At 40.9% G+C, this 22,178-nt stretch overlaps 2 protein-coding genes across 2 annotated transcripts in view; both read right to left on the bottom strand.

The window, feature by feature from the left end:
* LOC134212608 (protein Atossa) overlaps positions 1-22,178 on the bottom strand; it is a 256,321-nt gene that overhangs the window by 152,419 nt on the left and 81,724 nt on the right. The window lies entirely within an intron of this gene.
* On the bottom strand, positions 9,684-19,794 carry LOC134212602 (uncharacterized). The gene has a single exon (XM_062690604.1). The coding sequence runs from the start codon at positions 19,741-19,743 to the stop codon at positions 9,886-9,888; it is 9,858 nt and encodes a 3,285-aa protein (XP_062546588.1). The 5' UTR covers positions 19,744-19,794; the 3' UTR covers positions 9,684-9,885.

Below are 22,178 nucleotides of genomic sequence, written 5' to 3'. Positions count from 1 at the left end.
GGTGACCGGCTGATCGATCTGCTTACCGCACAAAGCAGAACAAAGTTTTGATGACCGGCCGATCGTTCTGCTTCTTGAAGAAAACTTGTCTGGGCGCGATCTAAACTTTAACTTTCTAATTAACTTACTCACCCGCACTACGCAGAACAAAATTTCGGTGACCGGCCGATCGTTCTGCTTCCCGCACAAAGCAGAACACAATTTTGATGACCGGCTGATCGTTCTGCTTAATGAAGAAAACATGGACGCGATCTACGATCGTTCTACTTCCTACAAAACACGAACAAACCTGCACTGATTGTTTCACTTTCACAAGTCGTTTATTTTTCATTACTTTCTTTTGCGTTGGTTATGAGCAATTTTTTTATTTAGTTTTCTTAATAGGGCATAGGGAAAATATTAAAAAATATTGATTATAGTAGTAATGGATGAGACATAGCGAGATGCGAAATCAAGATCAAAAGGTGTCTGGTTTTTAAATATGTTCCAAAAAGTTACTGTCAATTATAAGTCTAGAGAAAATGAAAAAAAAAACAGTTGTATTTGAAGCAACTTATGTCAATTCAAAATCCTAAGCAAATTCCGACATAGTGTTGTATGTATATCTCAACAAAACTATATGTCTGCCCTTGGGCCTAATGGCTCCGCTTAAAAGCAAGAAAAGTATATAAATTGCTGAATCTTAAACCGGATCAGCTCCCAGTTGATAATCACAATTGATTTGCAGAACATTATACTATTTTTGTCTTTATTTGAGAGGTTTTCAACCCTAGGCTGGCTCACTTCTTTGACATAAAACTTCACATAGACGCTGTTTTAAAGATGCAGTTCTGAATCTAATTTGAACTAGAAAAATCTGATGAAATGTTGAATAAAAAATTCCGTCGGAATGAAGTCTACAGATGTAGAAATCATAAAAATCACCATCTGCAAGGGTTTTCATACCTGGGGTCTAATCATTATATAATCTAGGGCGACAATGGCACCGAGTTTTCAAAAGATAGGGGCGTTGACATAATACATACCTATAGGATAGAGCATACCTCTTAAAGCTCGAATCAATGGGGCAGTCGACCCAGTGGAGCATAAAGGCACTGTCAGCTTCCAGGATAGATAGAAGAAACTGGGGTCATGTTCTTCATGAGTATTAACTGGTTCTGGTTCGCCACTCACGCCTTGCTGTGACCCTAGACCCCAGACTTGCTTGAAATGTTCCAAAATGGATTCAACTTTTCTGCCGGAGCACTTCAGACTTGTGGCTAGAGAAGGAGCGAAAGTGGTTGTGATAAGTAAGACAGTAAATACAATATGTGAAAAATGTAAAGAAATTTAAAAACGATCCTGCTTTGCGAATACTCGTGAAGTGTGACGACGAGAAACTTGACATCAGAACGACTTCAGTTAGAACTTCAATTTCCAATAAGGTACCGGGAGATACCAACGCAACGGTATTACTAATTCGCAGCAGATCAATAAACTACGAACTATTTGAATCAGGAACTTCCTTCCGGATTTGATGGCCACTTTATTTTTCACCGCACCGAGCCAGTTTTCAAAATGAACTCCAAAGCAGACTACAAAATCCATAAAAATCTGGTCCCAGCACTTAATGTATGTTTATTTATTGGATTTAATAAAATTTTCCATAAGATAATGCCACTTCGGCATATCTGATTGGTGTACGGCACTTCTTCGACATTATGGGAATCAAAAAATATCGTAGCATCTCGTTGCAGCGTTACCGGGACAGGGTGAGCTCGATGGGGATGACTGCTGAATAGGGATTGAATCCTAAAGAGAATGAACAAGTCTCTCACTTATCACCTCTGTATACATATACGATACCCGAAAATTGCCTAGACCGGTACCGGGAATCGAACCCTCAGCATGGTCTTGCTTTATAGCCGCGAGGCCTCGCTCAACATAAGACGGAGGTGGTTATTGTCAACAACCACAAGTAGGCTCAACATGCGATGATTAATGTGGGCAGGGCCGGATTTAGTTAGGGGCCCCCTGGCCCCAAAAAAACAATATTTTTGGTACATTTTGGGGCCCCCTTCCTGCTAAATCCGGCCAGAGTTTGAAGCTCCTTGAAATCGTAATAGACGACAAGGTAGGCATTGCCGTATCTATTCGTAGGTACGGCGGCCCGTCCTGAGCGAGAGCTCTGTGGGGTTCCAGTTACCTGCGGAGCACGTACCGCTTGAAGTGTCTCAGAATGATATCTGCTTTAGAGGATCTTGTTTCCCGGACTATAAAAAATTCCGGGATCCGGGATAATTTTTTTCGTTATCTCGGGATCCCGGGATAAAAATAAAAATACTTACAAATTTCATTTTCATTATTTATTGAATTTTCGGGAATGGTAATATATGTATCAGTTTAATTTACGAACGAATGGCTGCTTGTCTACCTGTTCGCGATTTAATAAATATTAAGGCGTTGATGCTTGAATCCGACAATGAAGACTTTCCATTCTTAGTGGAGTTTTTTTCAGAATCAAAATCAGAGAATAGTCGCTCGCTATCAATCGAAGGGGGTTTAATGGACTTCAATGCCATGAAAACCTTCCCCAGACTCGATGCTAGTTCTCCATTTACATCAAACGGAGCATGCTCCTTATTGATGAAATTATTCAAACTACGACTTCTCAGCCTATTTCTGAATCATAGCTTTCAACTCTTCTTTGAGAGAGTTCCTGTCAGATTCTGAAAATGGTGTGAGGATCGGCAGGGTATCTGATGGAGTATTATGAAACCGTCCGAACTCTTCTTTAACAAACTTCATCAGCTAGTAAAGGGAAGCGATCGGAGGCTCAGCAGAATTCGAAAATAACCTTTCTGGAGAGACTGGAGAGCATCGAATAACGATTGAACCAGATCTAGATTATGTTTGATTATGTACGTACTTTTATTCTTATCGAGTTCGGTGAGCGCTTCCACAACACTATATAGCGCACTAGCACTAGTTATCAGAACACAAAAACGAGTTGAAGTTGTTCCCCTAACCGTTTTCATCCTTTCTCTGAAACATTGTGTTCTTCACTGGCGATCGACGAAACATTCGAACAATGTTTCAGATCCGTTTGAGAGTTTCTCTAAAATCGGTTTTATATAATCGTGAATTAAATTTGAAATTTTGTTAAGAAAATCAAAATATTATAAAAGAGGTGAGCCAGCCCAGGGCTGCAAACCCCTCTAATAAAGATATAAAAAATAAAAAATATTATAAGTTCAGATATTACTGAATTAGAACGGAATGACTTCGTCATCTGATTCTCCAGTATTATCGATCCTGATGTCGTCATCATTATCTGAAAATTTTGATTCTGACATAATCGATCATCTTCTCTATCGAGAACTTAGAGCACTCCGATGAAGAAGGTCCTGAATAGCGAGGTGTGAATATTTGGGACAACTTCGGATTTACTGATCGGACAAGCGGACAAGATAAAGCAATCCATGCAGCAATTCATAGCCGCAGTTACATTGGATGGCGGTTCGGTTTATTGTGAAATTTGGAAAGATGATTCCTTATTTTTATCAGTTGTATGTTTACTCCAAAAACAAAGTAGGTAGAAGGCTCAGAGACCCACTTATTGTGTTATAAATCACTTTTTCGACGAATTGTGAAGATAGCTGTGTACATACTTAGTTTTTATTTCTGCAGCTCGGCAAAAATCCGCACAGCCGTGCGCCAGCAAAATAAAAAAACTGATATTCCGGCAAAAATGGCGTTTGTTGTTAGCTGATTTTCGGCAAATAATTTGCTGATTTTCAGCAATTTTGACAGAAATCTAGGCAAAAAACATGTTTGCTGGGGCACGGCTGTGCGAATCTCGGTAAAAGTTCAACATTTTGCTGAGATCCCGGTAAAAAAATACATATGTTTGTATGTATGGGTGTGCAAAAGACTTGTGTGCAAAATGAAAGCCCATGGGCTAACAAACTAGAATCCGTGCAATTATGAAGAACCTACATTAATTTATCCTAAATCGTTTTGTTATCATGCATATTTTATTTTCGGAAGATCCCGGGATGCATGTTAGAAATGCATTACATCCCAAGATATCCCGGAATTTTTGTCCCGGGATTTCCCGAACAAGAACCTCTAATCTGCATACCGCACGATATCATACGATGTAGCCAGCGTGATAGTGAGCATGATGCCAGTCGGGTTGGTCATCCGGGGAGACGAGGAGTGTTTCGAGCTACGTGGTAACAGAGGATCCCGCGAATACATCAGCGCGAGTGGGATAACTCTTCTAAAGGTAGGTGGATCCACCAGCTGATACCTGCCATATCGAGCTGGGTGGAAATACCCCATGGGGAAGTTCACTTTCATCTGACACAATTCCTGTCCGGCCATGGCTGCTTTCGGCAGTACCTCCACAGGTTTGGGCACGCGGAGCGCCCCGTCTGCCCTGACTGCCCAGGTGTTGATGAAACTGCAGAACACATACTGTTCGTATGTCCTCGTTTCGACGTCGAAAGAAGAACTATGCTAGACGTTTGCGGTCGGGACACAACCCCGGATACCCTTATCTAGAGGATGTCCCAAGTGGTGAAGAAGTGGAACGCAGTTTCGACTGCAACCAATCAGATTGCCTGCAGCTTGCAGAGAATCTGGCGCGCCGAGCAGCAGTTGACAAGCATGACTAATTTGTGATCTGTTAGGCTTAAAGGAAAAAAGGCTGAGCGCGGTAAAGTGAATGAGACGTTTGCACATGTCGAGGTAAGAGTGTCAACCGCAGTCACCACCTCGAGGCATGACAGAAGAATGGGCAGTGAAGGGACGATGGGCTTGGCGGCAATGGAAACGGTTTAGCGGGTCGGGGATGTAGTCCTGCCTCCCTCGTTTGCTGTTGGAGGTGGTCCCTAACCCCGCACTTCCTGGACAACCCAGGATGTCTGTTGAGCAGATTCCCCCTCCATTGCTTAGGAAGAAAAAAAAAAGAAGGGTGAGCACATAGGTGTTAGTATGGACTGCACATGCTGAGGTAAGAGGGTCGTAGCGTAGAACTGTTGGTACCTATCGACATCTCGAGGCATGTCAGAGGAGAGTAGAGTGAGCGATCAAGTCAGCCTCACATGGTATTTAAGGGTGAGCATCCAAGTCAGACTCACATGATATGTAAGAGGCGAGCACCCAAGTCAGCCTCGCATGGCATGTCAGAAGTGAGAATCTAAGTAAGTCCCACAAGGTGTGTCAGAATGTGTGTCAGGAGGAGAGGCAGGAAGTGCTGGATTGAGCATCCAAATAATTCTCAAATTGGTGTGCTAGAGTGTGAACCAGGTGGCAGGGTGAGCATCCAAGTTAGTCGCTCATGGTGCGTCAGAGAGAGTGTCAGAGAGAACACCCAAGTAAGCCTCTCACGGGACGAGTACCTGTGTGAGCGTGGATGAGCGAGTACAGTAAGTACTGCCTATCCTCCGGAAGTAATACTATAAGGCAGTCCCGGGGGGATCAGGGTATTAGCAGAGAGGGTGACTCAAGTAACCCCACTGAGTGATAATTTCAGGTGTCTGTTTGCAGATTTGCCTTCATCCCTCTATAAAAAAAAACGGAAACGGAGGCAGAAGAGTTAAGAGGCGACCCTTTCAGGCGAAGAAACGCCGTCTGGAAGAAGCGGATTGTGTGGCTATGGAACAGCTGTGCTGTCATCATGAAACACGCAAGTTTTTTCAGAAGCTCAACGCATCCCGCAAAAGCTTCGTGCCGCGAGCCGAGATGTGAAAGGATAAGGGTGGGAGCATTTTGAATGACGAACGTGTGGTGATCCAAAGGTGGAAGCAGCACTTCGAGGAACACCTAAATGGCGCCGAGTGCACAAGTAGTGAAAATCAAGGCAGTGGGGAAGACGGCTGCATCAGTTCAGTGGACGATGGAAACCAACCAGCCATGCCATCCAACAGTTCAAGAACAATAAAGCAGCTGGTAAGTATGCCCCAGAACGAGCTGGCCAATTGTCCATCTACAAGAAAGGCGACAAAAGCTGGAGATTTTAGAACATTCCACAATAGGAAAAAAGGAGGTATTTTTGGCCAAAATTATGAATCCTGCAATAAACAGTGGTATTTATTCATCATAAAAACCTAGATAGAAAAGAAAAATATTTTTTTCTGAGCCTTCAATGGGGTATGGGACCAATTTTCGGCATAGTATCGATTTTTGTCATATTCTACAAAACCAACGGAATTTGGTCATTTTTTGGCTTGCAATAAGGCCAAAACGGAGAAACACATGCAAGGATGTCTCCAAAATGTTGAACTGTCGGACATTTCAAGACAACATTTTCAAAACGACTTATCTTCTTTTGCATACAAAGATTCAAACGACGATTTGACTCGAAAACCAATAAAAGAGACGCTTTTTTGTCAAACTCATACGTACCAAATCGTAAGCTCAGGAGAAACGTTCTGCTATAGTGGAGTTCTAGCAAATGTACGTTGCTTTCATTGGTTTTAGCCCCTACGACGATGGACGAAAATACCTGCCGTGTCCTTACATGATTCAAGATTTCGATCTTTCAATTTTCAATCAAAACGAAACATAGTCCATGATTTGCACCTAAACATTCTTCGACGAACGACTAGTTTTTCATCAATCAAGACAGAAATTCATTTCTATACAAACCATTGTGGAAAGGATCTTGCTCGTCCAGGAATTTCAAAATGAAATTTGGTGAGAAAATTCCATTCTATATGTTATTAATTAACATTTAAACTATATGAAACTGATAAGAAAATTATTTTGAGCTTTTTAGTGGAATGTCTTCACTTGTCATAAGACGAGTTAATACAATCCCCTTGAATTCCACCACTTAATTGTGTCTTGACAGATACGTATTTCGACCTCAACAGTAAGGCCGTCTTCAGTGTCTCGTACTTGACTCGACTTGATGAAACTATAACATTATATATAAATAAAGCCATCAGGGCACCCAATTGAAGCGATTTGGATAGGGAGAGTGGAATCGCCAACTTCCTATTATTAACATCTCGTGGATAAAGGGCGGGCTCTTCTCCCCATCTATTGGGTCAATCTGGGGAACGAGGGCTAAATTGTATTATTGTATATGTACGAACTTTCTTCTGGAAGGAGATTCTCTATTCATCCCGTGGATTCGCATAAGTGTCTGTGCTTATGGAACCACCCCACCCATTTTTGGCCCTTCATACAGAAGTTTGATGAAATACATACAATAATATAATCATGATCAAATCGTTTGTCAGATATGGCCAGTGCTATCGGCAGATGCCTTGCTACAATAGATGGTAGTATCATCATCATCATCATCATCATAGGGGCATTAGGGCAGAATTTTATTCATAGTCCTCAAAGCTTAAGCGTTCAATAGTGTAGCGCATGATGTTTTACTGCGATGTATTGCGGGGTACCAAACTGTTTTGTTCGTTAAATATTGCGTAAAATATGCTTTTTCAAATCTAACAAAAACTCAATTCTGGACTAAGCTTTTGTTACATTATCAAGCCTATTGCATAGATCTGTTTAAGAGCTTTGTAACGATATATAAATATGTTATTTTTGAGACGAAAACATGACAATGCTGTCCGTTTTCCCAAAAAAACGTAAAATATCATTTCTAGGAGGGACTAGTTTGAACGCCAACCCCCCCCCCCTGAAAATAATCTAAAAAATAAAAACCACCCTGATTACAGAAATAGTGGTTATAAGCTGTGTATTCATTACGTTTTACTCGCCAAAAACGAAAATTGGCCTTTTGATAGTTTTTGCCACACTTTTATATGGGGCTGTCCTGTTGTGGCATTCGAACGATTACTATCCTAAATGCCTCCTACAAAGTGATATCCCAGATCATCTTCCGCCATCTGCCACCAATAATTTGTTTATTTATATATTGAGTTCGTGGGGAACTAAGAGCCAGCTGCGTTGGCGGCCGCTCAAAGACGGACCAGATCTTCACTGTATACGGCAAATCCTTCAGAAACGCCGTGAATATTAGGTTTCAACGCACTATCTGTTGATATAAATCAAGGCGGCATACAATAATCGATGGATGGTGTGCAAAATTGTGTGAAGATTTCGGGATAACACTCCAGTTCGTTCGCGTCCCGTCAGGGACTACGACAAGGTGATGGACTTTCATGCCTATTGTTTACTATTACGCTAGAAGGTGTCATACGCGGAGCCGGGTGTAACAGCTGGGCCTAAATAAAGCTTAAAAAATATAACAGTCGGGGAACGATTTTCAACAGATCAATTTATTTTATTTTGTCAATTTATTTGTTTTGTGGACAAAACTGTACACACACCTGACACGTGAGGCAACAAAAGTAAAACTGGTGGTGCACGCGTCGAAAACAAAGTACATGCTAGTGGACAGAACCGAACGGACAGAGCTCGTCTGGGAAACAGTGTTCGAAAGACGGAGATACTTTCAAGATTGTCGAATAATTCGTCTACCTTAGACCATTGCTTACGACTAAAAATAATGTTAGTCGTGAAATACGAAGGCACGTCATCTGTAAAATTCGGGGCTACTACGAGCTTCAGAAGAAACTGCGGTCAAAAAAATCACACCACACCAAATGTATCATGTACAGAACGCTCGTAAGATCGGTGGTCCTCTACAGCCATGAGTCTTGGACCATGCTCAAGGAGGACTTGCCAGCACTCGGAGTATTCGAGAGACGCGTGCTTAGGACCATCTCTGGCGGTGTGTGGCGGCGAAAGATGGACCACGAGGTCGCCAAACTCTATGGCGAACCCAGTATCCAGAAGGTAGCAAGGTACATTTGCAAGGGTACGATGAGCAGGGCATGTTGCAAGAATGCCGGACAGCAACCCCGCATAGATGGTGTTCGCCTCCGACCAGGCAGGTACAAAAAGGCGTGGAGCGCAGAGTGCGAGGTGGACGCCTGAACGACTAGGCAGCGTTGAGCACAAAGAAATTACATTAGTTCGTCGAGATGTTATAAACAATATGGGTTTTCGGGCTCTTAGAAAAGGTTAATATGTGAAGTAGTCCTATAGCATCTTCGTACAGTTAGTGTACGAGAAAGGCTAAACATCAAAACAATGTACGACCCAACAAAAAGCCGCTAAATCGCTAGAGGACGTATAATACGTAAGCTAGTTTTTGGGGTTTTCAACTCCCTGCATCCCATGCAGATTCTTTTCACATAAATTATTTTTATATACAACTAGTCGACCCGGCAGACGTTGTCCTGCATAGTAGGCGAGAATGTGCGTCCCAAACTGCCCATGCAAAGTTCGCCTTGGAATCACAATTTTAGTTTTTTACGATTTGCTCAACTTTACTCGAAACTCGCATCAAGAAATATCATATAAACCTGTCGGAAACTAAACGATTGTTTCTGCTGAAGAAATGAAAAAAATCAATCCAGCCGTTTTCGAGTTATGCGGATACGAACACAGACCATTTCATTTTTATATATAAGAAGAAAGAAGATAAGAGCGCAAGATCTCTCTTTTCCATTAACCCTTAAGTAATAAGTGCTCCTTACTACAGGGTTGCTTCGTAGCTTCTTTAGTTATTCCATGTAACCCACATCGCATTAAGATGCTATCTAGGGGAGGTGATATTAATCGAGACATAATCTCTATTTATTTATTAATACATTATAAATATTTTTATTAATACATTCCTCATGAATATCAACAATAGTACATAAATATTATTTGACCAAAATACCAATATAATCTTTTGTGCTTACTCGAGAATGTACGATGCTGGTTTAGATTGAAGTTGTGTGTAACTTTTTTGATCGCCGGAAATACCTATCGATTCTTTAGATAGTTTCATTGGATCAATTTATTTTAATAGATACGTACAAAAAGGAATTGAATATAATGACATAAAAATACTATTGATTGCGCTCATACCAGAAGCCCGACAATGTCTGAGCATTCCAATGCTCTTTCCATTACACTTTGGATATCCCTTGCTAGACGAATTCCACACTCTTGTATCATTGCTTCACCTAGAGAAGCTCTCATTCGATTCATATTCATGGACATTTCAATATCTTCCAAAACATCACACTGCACCGCATCAACTCTTTCCTTCAAAATATTATACGCTGGCAAATTTTTAACTGGCTCATGCAAAAACTCCACAATGTCTTCTCGCAGCTCATCGACAGCTTTCTGCGCCCATTCCGAACTCACGTCCATCTCCATCAAGTCACCGAGTATGTCCAGATCCGTAATCAAAGAATTGATCTCCGCTTCTGATATGGGCTTTGAATGGAAACAAGTTCGACCCCAGCCAAAAACCCCTTTCACGCCGGACACGATATTTTTTATTGCAGCCGGCATAACGCGAGCCAGCAGAATCCATCCATCGGTGTAATCGAACAATCTTGGAGTTTCGATGGCGGAAAACAGTAATGAAGACTGCTCCCCTTCGCAAGAAACACTCGGGATACCGTTGTAGCTGAGGGGAAAACAATATTTAAAGCGATCCTGCGTTATCGCATCGTTCGTAGTTGTGTAATGGATGGAAAACTGGGAGCGACGTCCAAAACATTTGATATGCTGGGCGTCGTCGTTCTCGATGTATTTGAATTTAAAACAGTTGGAGATTGTGAATGTTTTCCTGTTTGGTGAACTAGTTTGAGTTCTGAAGATGTCGATCTCCTTTAAATTTTCTGTTGGGGAGGATAAACCATTGATTAAAAGTCGGAAGCTATGAATATTTAGTATTGGTCGAGATATTTTCGGTGCTCCGGATGATACGCTACCGTGTTCTGAATCGTCAATATTGTGTGCCACGCTGCGTACTGGTCGTTGTATTCTTGCATCAACTTCTACGGGTTGTATAGCAACATCCTTAGATGCGAATTTTAAATCACTCACCAAATGATTGGATGCTGAACCAATTTTTCTAATGCTTCCGATAACTTCTAGCAGCACGCCAAATCCTGGGACATTACCTTTTTCTACTATCGTACATATCCTCAAAGAACAAACCGTTGTGTAGAGGAAAATGTTGAATACATTTTTCCCGGCCAATTGATTGTTTCCAAAATTCACGTCAATAAAGTAGGGCGTTTTCAATAGTGTTTTCAACCAGCCTTTGCCTAGATATTTATTGAACTTGAAGATCGAATTGCTCAGTTCTTTGTTGCTTAGGAAGCTTGAGATCTTCTTGATCAATGTTTTTACATTTTTTGGTAAGTTGCTTATAAAGTTAACTGTGCCAGTGGCCTTCACAGCACCATTGAACAATGCCATGTATAATCCTGGTTTTGTGAAATCCCACTTCGAGGGATCAAATTCTCCATTCTGCTGTATAACTCCCAACATATAAGCAAACCCTGTGGTTAGTATTAACTTGCCACCGACGAATAATCCCTTGCCAACTGTAGAGGTGATTGCAGTATATGAGCTGGCTAAATTATGTGGATTCGTAATGATCGTTAAGCTCGTTGAAACGCCAGCGAAGAAAGCATTCCATGTGGCTGGCGATGTTTTGTCCCAATTTTCAGGGTTCCAATCATTGTTTGCAGCGGCCATACTTAGATAGGTGAATCCTATTCCATTACCAACCATTATGCTCACAGATGTTCTCAAACTTAATCCAAGGGTCGACGTAAGGTACGTGAGTGTTGACGCTGCAGTAGAGGGTAGTGTCGCACCCATGAATGCACCAGTTATAATCCCCAACCAGGTGCTGATACTTTTCCAATTCCATTCGGCAGGATTCCATGATCCATTTGCCGCAGCTGCTCCAAGATATGCACCAACAACCGCCAATGCTATGGCAATCAACGTCATGAAGAATTGACCATCTGGATCCACCAGACCTATCGGACTATTACCCGCATACACGTACGGGCTGGCATACTGGCTCTTGGGATCAACCTGATAGAAACGTCCAATTTGTGGGTCATACAATCTTGTGTGATAGTTGTACAGGCCAGTTTCTTCGTCCCACTCTTGTCCGGTATACAAATAGGAAATAGCTCCATCCAAATCTTTCTCGGCTTTACGGAAAATGATTCCGAACGGAAGATAGTCGTAAGCAGCTTTCACTTCGCCATTTTTAATTACCAACCTCGTGGAACCTTCATGATCGGCGAATACGCTGTAAAATTCATCATTCCTTACAAAACCAACTAGACCACTGTCGGAGTAGATATAGCTGGTAACCTGCACGTCTGGTATTTTACCTTTTGCCACATACGTTAGTTGCAAATCTACCAGCACGTTCCTATTCAACTCTCTTATGTAATACTTTTCTTTACTGACGTGGCCGTCGCGTTCTATGACTTGTTTAAATGTCCGTTCTCCGCGTACATCGTATTCGAATTTCAACATGCGTCCATCTTTCATCACAATACAGGTTGGACGATTCAACAAGAGGTCATACTCGATTCGGGTTATATTCTTATGCTCGGCGACCGTGACGCTTCCTTCACCGTTGTGTTTCATCTTGAAAAGATTCGTAGAATTCTGAATGTCTGTTTTCGTAATGGTATGTATTTGATTGGTTCCATCGGTAAGATCAAACCAATACCGATCGAATCCTTGTCTGAACAGACGATAGTTTCCGTTTGCATCCAAACTACACGATAATACATCGGCGGGAGATTCACCTAGGCGTGTAGCAAAATGCTCGTGAAGGACTTGAACGATTTGTGGAATGTATTCGGTGTAGGAGTTAAGCACACTGCGTAAATTGAGTCCTAATGCGTTTAGTGTACTGTTAGAATGTTCGCCAATCATAAAATTAGTTTTCAAGTATTTTTCCAAATCATCACAAAATTCATGCTTATCAAGTCCAGTACTTTCAAACCATCGTAAGCACCTTCGTGTAAAACCAACCACTGGTAAGGTTTCATTTTTGGAAATAGCATTTAGTATAAGTGCGGTTACGTACGAGAAATTTGGTATGCGGGTGTTGAGCAGTGATTGATTTCCAGGTACTCCGTCACACATTCCAGGGTTAAAGCAACGCGCAGAAATGAAGTCGTTCTTCGTAAGTATATTCCAGATATCCTTCGACATAGGATCTTCTACACCTTTGATGGAAGAAAAGCTTGTCTCTGTTAGCGGCTTCCAATTTGCTTCTGTTGATGATTGGAAATACTTGGTTCTTATCAACTGTTCGTGACTGTCATAATCGTAAGAATGACCATAGTACAAAGGGAACTCATTCGCCTGAAATGCAGCACGAAATTGTTTATTTCTGCAGGCCACGCTTACCGAGTCATCTAATTTCGGATAGAACGACTTAAGTGGGTGCAAATGCTTGTTATAGTATCCCTTGGACTGTAGAGCCTTAATGCAAAACTCGGCAACTGTTTTGTTGAGATGTTCTATACAGTTCAACTGAAGTGTCGATAGCGTGGGATTACTTCGATCATGCCATTTGGCATTAAAGGCAGTTCTGGAGATCAATCCTTCGAAAATCATGGACAAAGTACTGCCATATCCATCATCTTCCAGATAGCTCACCGTTTCTTCTAAAAAGTCGTCATTAATGCGTTCTAAATAACCTGGTTCATTGTAGCTGAATGCACGCTTGTAGGAATAACTGGAACCTGGTTCAAACTGCATTTGTTGAACCAACCCATCTGCGTTGTACTGAAGCTTGATGAACCTTTCCGGGTTTGCTGTAGTTCCAATTGAGATCATGTCTCCAGCATTGTTGTACTCATAACTGACCTTGAAATCGCTTCCGTTCACACCAATCGGGTATCGAATCATGGTCAGTTTGTCGTTGAGATATTCGTAATCGATTGAGTAGGATGTATTCATTGTTGGAACGATGTATATCTTTTTTACAATTTTGTTAGCGTTATCAAACATCAAACTCTCCATTATATGCTTATCATCAACTCGTCTTAGTGATTGCTGTGATCTGTATCTTAAATCAGGATTTTCATCATACTCTCCGTGGTAATATTCGATAAAGTTATTAGAATTGGGCGCCAATGTATCGTTGCTAGAATACTGATCAAAGTCAAAAGATGTGATATTTACTAACACTTCCTTGACAATTTGACCGTTCAATCCATACAAGAAAAATACAGCTTTATCGGTTGCGTTGTTTCTGTCTTTGTGCACAAGAAATCTAATAACGTCGTCATCGTAGATATAGTGTTCAGTTCCAGAATCCGGCATTCGTTTGCTTAATATTTGACCTTTGTCGTTGTAGGTATATTTAACACCCCAGCTTTCCTGCAATCGTGCTTCTCTTAGCGTCAACGATTTTTCCCAAAATGGATCCGAAAAACTCAATGTACCAGTAGCGCTGTGATACATAGGTGGCAATTCCAAAACAAGGTGTCCTTCTTCATCGTATTCATAAGTAGTTAACCGTTCTTCGGATTTATCAGCTGCAATGAAGTACGCTACTTTCTGGTTTTGCACATTGTTAACAACAATGTGGTACGTCTTATTCTGTCTGATTTCCACCCGTTGTGTAAAACCATGTGTGGCGGGAAATAATTTTTCTATAACTCCATATTTAGAAAACCTCGTCAGCTGTCTAGAGTACTTGCTATCTTTTGAATACACTTTTCCCGGCATTGAAATTATCACATCCTCTGTAATGGGACTGTTCGCATAGTCTTTCTTGAAATACGGATATCCTTCACAGTTCGGATTGAAGTCATTAACAAGTCCTTCCAGCTGATTTGATCGCACAGGTTTGATGAAATTCTCGTGGAAACCAAAAAAGACGTTTCCTTCCTTGCTCACGGTGGTCCATTTCGTTGTGATGACTGATCGATCGATTTCATCGTACACAACTTCCTTCATCCTTACAGAGCGTTGATCTTCCATGATGAGTGTTTGTTTTGGTAATCCCAATCGATTGTAGTATGTGATCTTCACTGAAGGATCATACAGTACTAGCATTTCACTGATCACTACTAAACCGCCTATAGTTAGGCGGAATTTTTCAATATTTGGCAAGCTATGAGATTGTTCAGAAACGAGGGTGCCTTCGAACCATAAGGCGTAGTGCGATTTCGATATAAACACAACTATTTCACCATAACTAGGTACGGTATCGCATAACTTGTAGGATTTGCAGAGAACATCAATAGACGTGTCACCAAATGAGAGACTTACAACAGCATCGTTAGAATAAAGGTTGTATACGAATCTGACAACAAAAGAATCACAACTTGTGGATACTTTTCTCTCAATAGTATCTGTCGAATCTGGTTTATGAGTCAAAGTACCGCTCTGTATTATCCATTGATCCTGGTTGTATTGAATCCATCTTGATAAATTATTAAAACACTCGATTTCTCCAATCTTTGGTCTCACCTCCATGACATGTGGAAATTTATTCGAATTTCTAATAAAGTACGACTTGGAGTACGTTATAAAATCAGTTACCTCTCCCAATTCCGAAACATATACCACCCGATTTCCATGGGAATCCAACAGATATTGGGTCATCAATCCGTTATTGTACATCACATTACTGACTCCCCAGAATGGTTGACGATACATGTAAGCTCGAAAGTTAACATTTATTGGGGAGAACCGAACATGATCGACGCTCAAACGTTTCCCTGTTTCAGGTTTTACCTCAACAATTACAGTTGCAGGAATCGATGCAGTTATATTCATTTCAACATAATACCAGCGAGCAGCTATAGTGTGTTTTACTTTGCATTCACCAACAGTAACAACCTGATCATCATATTCAGGTTTGATTTTTACATTGCTAACTTTGTCCCCAACCTTCCGTATTGTATCTGTTCTCAACCAACATGCGAATATGTATGTTTCATTCGCTCTTTTCATGTTGAGGAGCCCTTCGAAAGATTTCCCATCTGTCAGTTCGAGGTAGCGTTTTCCTTCTATCGTTTCCAAATTCTTAACATCGAATGTCCATCGATTCGTTTTGTTGAATAAAGTTCTTTCATACAGCTCAAATCCGTAGTACGAGTACTCGCCATCCTCTACATCCAGAGGACTTACGTCCACTACAACCAAACGCCCTGCCTTATCTGTAATGACTGCACTAGAGTTGGGTTTCTCGTGTTCGTTCTCGACTTCCGGTTCGATATTTTTTATCCAATCGCCCTTACTATTTCTAACACTCCGCCTCATTTCACCGGTTTTTAGATCGTAGCTATGCTCATACCAGCCGTATTTGGTTTGGTTCGCTCCTGGAAGAATTTTGCTACTGGTAAAGATATATTCGTTCGACAAGCCATCGAGTTCTAATCCTCCGTTATCGTAGGAGGTAACACGTGACACGTTTGGACACAGGTTCAAGGTTTGCATTGCTAAGACATCGATTTTCGATTCTTCTAATGACCTTACAGGTAGTAGCATAAGTTTGGTGTTATTGTCAGCTGTTGTAACTATCACCAGATTGTTACTTAGAAGACTCAGTTTTTCAGCGGAAGTTAATTTCTTCACTTTTTTCTCATTGAATAGATATAATGATGGACCGTCCTTGGACTGTGAAACGAAATAGTGAGGCCATATCAATTTCACCGACCTCGAATCATTGGTTTCCGAGTCATAAATTACAGTGGTATCATTCATAATCTTGTATGTATCAGCATCTCCCTTTTTCACAAGTTTTAATTTGTCTCGCAGAACCAGATCAACCGTCGCATCCTGATTATGCTGGCTCCATTTAGTTCCATTGTGAGAAACTATTTTTCCACCGGTTTGAATGCCGTCATCATCAGCAGAAATACCCAATAGTAAAACGTCGAAAGCAAAAGGATTATCCTCTGAAACTTCTTTCTCTAGTGAAGCCATATTCCTGCTGAATGTATGTATTGCGCTCATTATTTTGTCAACTGTCATCGATTCGGATGGTTCCATTTCAGCCTTAAAGATATCTTCAAATTGTTCAACCGTGGAACCTGTACAATCGATAGTGATAGCGTATTTATCAGAATACCACATATATCCAAGTTTGCAATCATCACCGTTCCTAGAATTTACGTTCAGTTTCATAGCTTCAACGCGGTCAAGCTCGAATCTCCAATAATCACTATCGATTATTTCGTTAGAGCCTTTGAGTATTTTTAGCCTCATACGAATTTTCATGATTCCATCTCTGATTTCCACCGCTCTCAGTATGATGAAATTTTTGTATATTTGAATCATATCCAGCTTCAGGGCTTGTATCAGATTAGTTTTTATATCTTCATTCAACTTGAACCGATTCACCGTTTTCAGCGTTTCTGTAATTGAGTTTTTATCGTAGAAGTTGAACTTTCCTTTCAGGTACTGTTTTTCTGGACTATAGCGAAGACCAAACTTTTCGTCATCATAAGTCAGTAATCCCCGATGTGTTGCTCGCATTACGAAGTTCTTGGTAATATTTTGAACGTGGGTCACTAAGGTTTCGTTGGCATCAATCGAAATATATTGCAATATTTTAGGCTCAGCTATATAGATTGATTTAACATTGCTGGTTGCTATCGCTTCAGATGACAAAAATAGTGTTTGCACATTCTTCCATGCATATTTAATGTATTGGAAAACATTTAAAATCTTTTCTTTTTGGTACGTTCTAACTATCCCAATTAGATTCTCCAGAGTCATGACTTGGTATGCCACAAATGGTACTTCTTGGATAGACAACGTAGTATTGAACGTTTTCAGACTGTTGGTTCCTCCGAGTACGTCACGTACGTTAAGCTGGACGTACGAGTTGTTAGATGCGGCCATTACAATAACGCTATAGTCCGGCCCGTAATGTATCGAGAAGTTCTCACTAAGTAACTTAAGCTCATTGGGTTGCTTGTTTGCATAAGTTATCGTTTTATAAGCAAAAGTAGATGTTAATCCATTTGGATACACAATTTTCACCATATTCTCTGATTCATATCCAAATTCAAACAATAGATAACCGTCCTGTTTAATTTCGGTCAACTTATCTTCATTGTATATTAAGAAAATACTTTGGTTGTAGAATTGTGTCTCAACTGTAAATTTGTGCATTTTCTGCTTTTCATAGTGAAATGTCACCAACGATCGCTGATCTGTCGAAACCTTTCGAAGTCTTGGGCTGTCTTCTTTGAGATCGTACTCATAATTAACAAAGCTGCCCGTTGTATCCTTTTCAGAAACTAAGTACCATGCAATCGGAAATGTTTTGTTTTTATCTTCCTGTGAATACCTCAACCCCTTCAAGGAACCATGGTTTCCAAAAATATATGTCATCAATTCCTCCTTGTCTTCCATTTCCCATTTTTGTTCCTTTTTGAAGTACTTCAATATCATCCCTTGTTGAATTTCGAAGCAAGGGACCTCATCGGTGGATTTGTCAAAGTTTGGCACCAGGTTGATTTGTAAATTATTTCTCACGATGGCATAGCGGAAATCTTGCTCGAAAATACTTCCATGTGGATCCACCACGATATAGTCCAAGGGAAGTGACCATCCGCGTGCCAGACAGTTATCGCCAGGGACATCTTTATATTGAAAACTTTTTCTCACACTAATCCCAAAGGGATTGTCTAGTTGTACCAGCGGTATCGAAAGTTCCACCCTACCGGTTAGAGAATTCAACGGTTGTAGCAATTCTGACAGATCTAATTGCTCATGCAACCAGCGGGAGAATTTCGCTGCAGGTGTTATCAACTTGATTTCCGGCGGTCCGATGTTCCTGCGTTGAATATCCAGTGGAAGGGTATACGCCATATTACTACTTTCAATGTTCATAGACAATAGATTGCCATCACCTTGGAATATAGCACATTGTTTTCCATTATCACAACTCGATAGAATAGCTTTCAAGTTCATAAATCGATGTTTATCATTGACACTTTTCAGAATTACATCTTCTAAATAAAAATCATCGTCGTCAGTAACTGCTCTGAACACCTGAAATCCAGCTGGTGCAGTGAACATAAGTTCGTCGCGTCCATTGTTATCCACGTCATTCACTATCAACGAATTCACATGATCGGCATTCCAATTTCGAAACTTAGAAAATAGACTGCTGTAATAATGAGGTTCGTATGTTTTGGTAGTGTCGTTGAAACGATAAACATTCAATCCAGTAGTGTTGAAATGTAGCATGTCTTTGAATTCAGTAACATCCGAGAAATTCGCAAACGCAATTTTGTTATACTTGGCATCCCTCGAAAACTTAATTTGTTCACATCTTGCGATACATTCCATTTGATTCGCTTCGTTAACTTTATAAATACCAAAATGGTTTTCCGTTTCAAACAGAACCACATCTTTGTCCGCGTTAAAATCGTTAATCACTTGAATCACACATTTTGTTTGATTTTTGAAAGGAATGTCAACGTCCACTTGCTTCCACGTATAATTCTTGTACGACATGAGATTCCACTCATTACCATTTTGAACCAGCGCATCCAAATCTGAGCCAATAAGGAAGTTTCCCAAAAAAAATCCACCATATTTGTCTTCATGTTTCAGTTGGTCGAATTTCTTTCCAGTACTGTCCAATCGATAAGTATCGAATCTTGTTCCATTTATAGCGACGATAGATCCTTGTTTCGGTAAATACCACTTCTTATGTCCAAGCTTTGCATCAAACACGTTCAATTTCTTATCCATCAAAGACCATCTTTTCCCATCTTCGGCCGAACGGTACATCAACAAGTGTGTATTATACTTCACAACAACTAAAGGAACACTTGAAATCCCATTTGGCAAAATAGCCACCTCAACCGATCCTTGAAGTCCTTCCACAAGCGTCGAGCCGTTACTGAATTTCAAAACGGCTTTCTCTATTTCTTTGACTTGATTGGGTTCCATGATCTGTTGTTGATCAGCGATGTTTCAAATTGTCTTGGTTCTCAAACAGGGGTTTTCAAAACCAGACTAAATTGTAATACGTGTGAGGCAGTATTTATACCACATAATAAGTGTTTTCAGATATTATGATATATACTTCAAGCTGTCATGATTGACATGAATTAAGTGCAATGATATACTGGAAGACATCTACGTAAATATGTGATTAATTATTATGATCAACAGCTGCAGAATATGGCACAAATAGCAAAGCAAACATTTCAAAGAGGTTGCTTTTTTGAAATAAAAACTTGTTTATCTGATAGGCATGTTAAATGTTCCCGATATTGATTTTCACGCCCACCATGAACTATTTATAAAATTTTCTAAAGTTGTGTTTTTTGAATTTTGGTCTCACTGAAAGAATTTCTAAAGGTTCAAATGACATAGTGTTGAACACAGAATGTGCAGCTTTATGAACGAATGGCAATTCTGCAAGTTGCACTGAAAAATGATGATAAGGACAAGAGTTGACTAAGCCACTACGTCAAAATCATTATATGAGAGGTTTGAATTGAATGCTCAGGTTGGCCAGGAGGAATTTAAACAGAGTCTTGGACATTTAAGCGCCCGGTTGGCGAACAAGAACGATCTGCGACTAATTGATTTCGCTGCCTCCAAGAATATGGTCATTCGTAACACGTTCAGCACAGCTTTCTGTATCGGTACACCAAGAAATCACCTCAGCAGACATAATCTCAATTCGATCATATCCCGATTGTAGGCGGCACTTCTGGAGTACAGTTAAAACAGACATTAATGACGCAGGTGAAAGCAACATCGAGTACGTAAAACCGAGGCGGCGGAACGATTAGATCGATGAGGAGTGTGCCGACAGATTCTGGAAAAATAGGACGAAGCGCGGCCGGTCGAATTGCGGCAAGGGACCCGGCAGAATGTGGAACGCTACAGACGAGAGCGAAGACAGCATACCTGCCTTTTTCAGGAGAATAAAAGTCGCCTGGAAGAAGCGCATTGTGAGGAAATAGGCCAGCTTTGCCGTTCTCAAGAAGCACGCAAGTTCTATCAGAAGTTGATGCGTTCATGCTGCGAGCCATCCATCCTGCAGGATGGGAGCATCTTGACGGACGAACGTGAGGCCATCGAAGGGTGAAAGCACTTCGAGGAACACCTGAATGGCGCTGAGAGCACAGGTAATAAGTGTCAAAACTGCGGAAGACATGACTACGTCAGTTCAGCGGACGATGGCAATCTACTAGCCCCCACTTTGAGAGAATCAAAGACGCCATCCAACTCTAAGACGCTGAAGAACTTTAACGCAGCTGATAGTAATGGTTTTGGAGCTAAATAAACCAAGATGGGGAGGATGTGGGAGCATGAGAAGCTTCCACCGGATGAGTGGAAGAAAGGGGTGTCCCACAAGTTGGGCTAAGAATTTCCGAGTGATCACTATTTTAGATGCCACCGTCATCTGCCACCCATAGTGAATGAGTTCGTGGCAAGTTATGAAGCGAGCTTCTTTGATGAACGACAACAACAAACTAGATCTTGACTGTGCGGCAAATCCTCTAGATATGTTTGTTTATCGAGATTTAAAGGCGGCATATGGTAGTACAAACCGCGGAATAGCCTGTTCAGATTACAAGGTTTCATAAGTTTCATTCATTCAATTATTTAGTTTACATCTATACAAATAACACTGAATCAAAAATTTGACGCCACAATACACGGCTCGATGCCGCATCTCTCCATCCTCGCCGTCTTGTCCATGCATGATCAGAAACGAACACCATCTTTGTAGGGTTGATGTCCGGCACTCGTACCCTTCCGGCTTCAGCTATCTTCTGGATGCTGCCTTCGCTATAGAGCTAGGCGAGCTCGTGGTTCATTCTTCGTCGCCACACACCGTCTTCTTGAACACTGTCAAAGATGGTTCTAAGCACCCATCTCTCGAATACTCCGAGTGCTTGCAAGTTCTCCTTGTGCATGATCCATGTTTCATTTCCGTATAGGACTACAGGTCTTTTATGAGCGTATGGTACATGACACATTTGGTGCGGTGGTGAAACTTTTTGACCGCAGTTTCACCGCAGACCAGACTTCCACAGATAATACGCCTTCGTATTTCACGACTAACATTATTGTCAGCCGTTAGCGAGGATCCAAGGCAGACGAATTCATCGACCTTGAAGGTATCCCCGTCTATCGTAACTAGGGACGTTCCGATACTTCAAAATATCGATATTTGATTCGATGCGATAATCGCATCGCATTCACAAAATACAATGCAATTGATATTATTGTGTTACTTTTTTCTGTTTCAATATATCGATATCGAAAGCAAAAATATCGATATGACCGATATATTGGATGCAAAATATCGATACAAAAATATCGGATATCGGAACAAAAATATCGATATTCCGATATATCAG

This window comes from Armigeres subalbatus, chromosome 2, assembly GCF_024139115.2.
Source record: "Armigeres subalbatus isolate Guangzhou_Male chromosome 2, GZ_Asu_2, whole genome shotgun sequence".
Taxonomy (NCBI): domain Eukaryota; kingdom Metazoa; phylum Arthropoda; class Insecta; order Diptera; family Culicidae; genus Armigeres; species Armigeres subalbatus.
The sequence above is the reverse complement of the archived record's forward strand: the minus strand, read 5'-3'. Positions and strand labels throughout refer to the sequence as shown.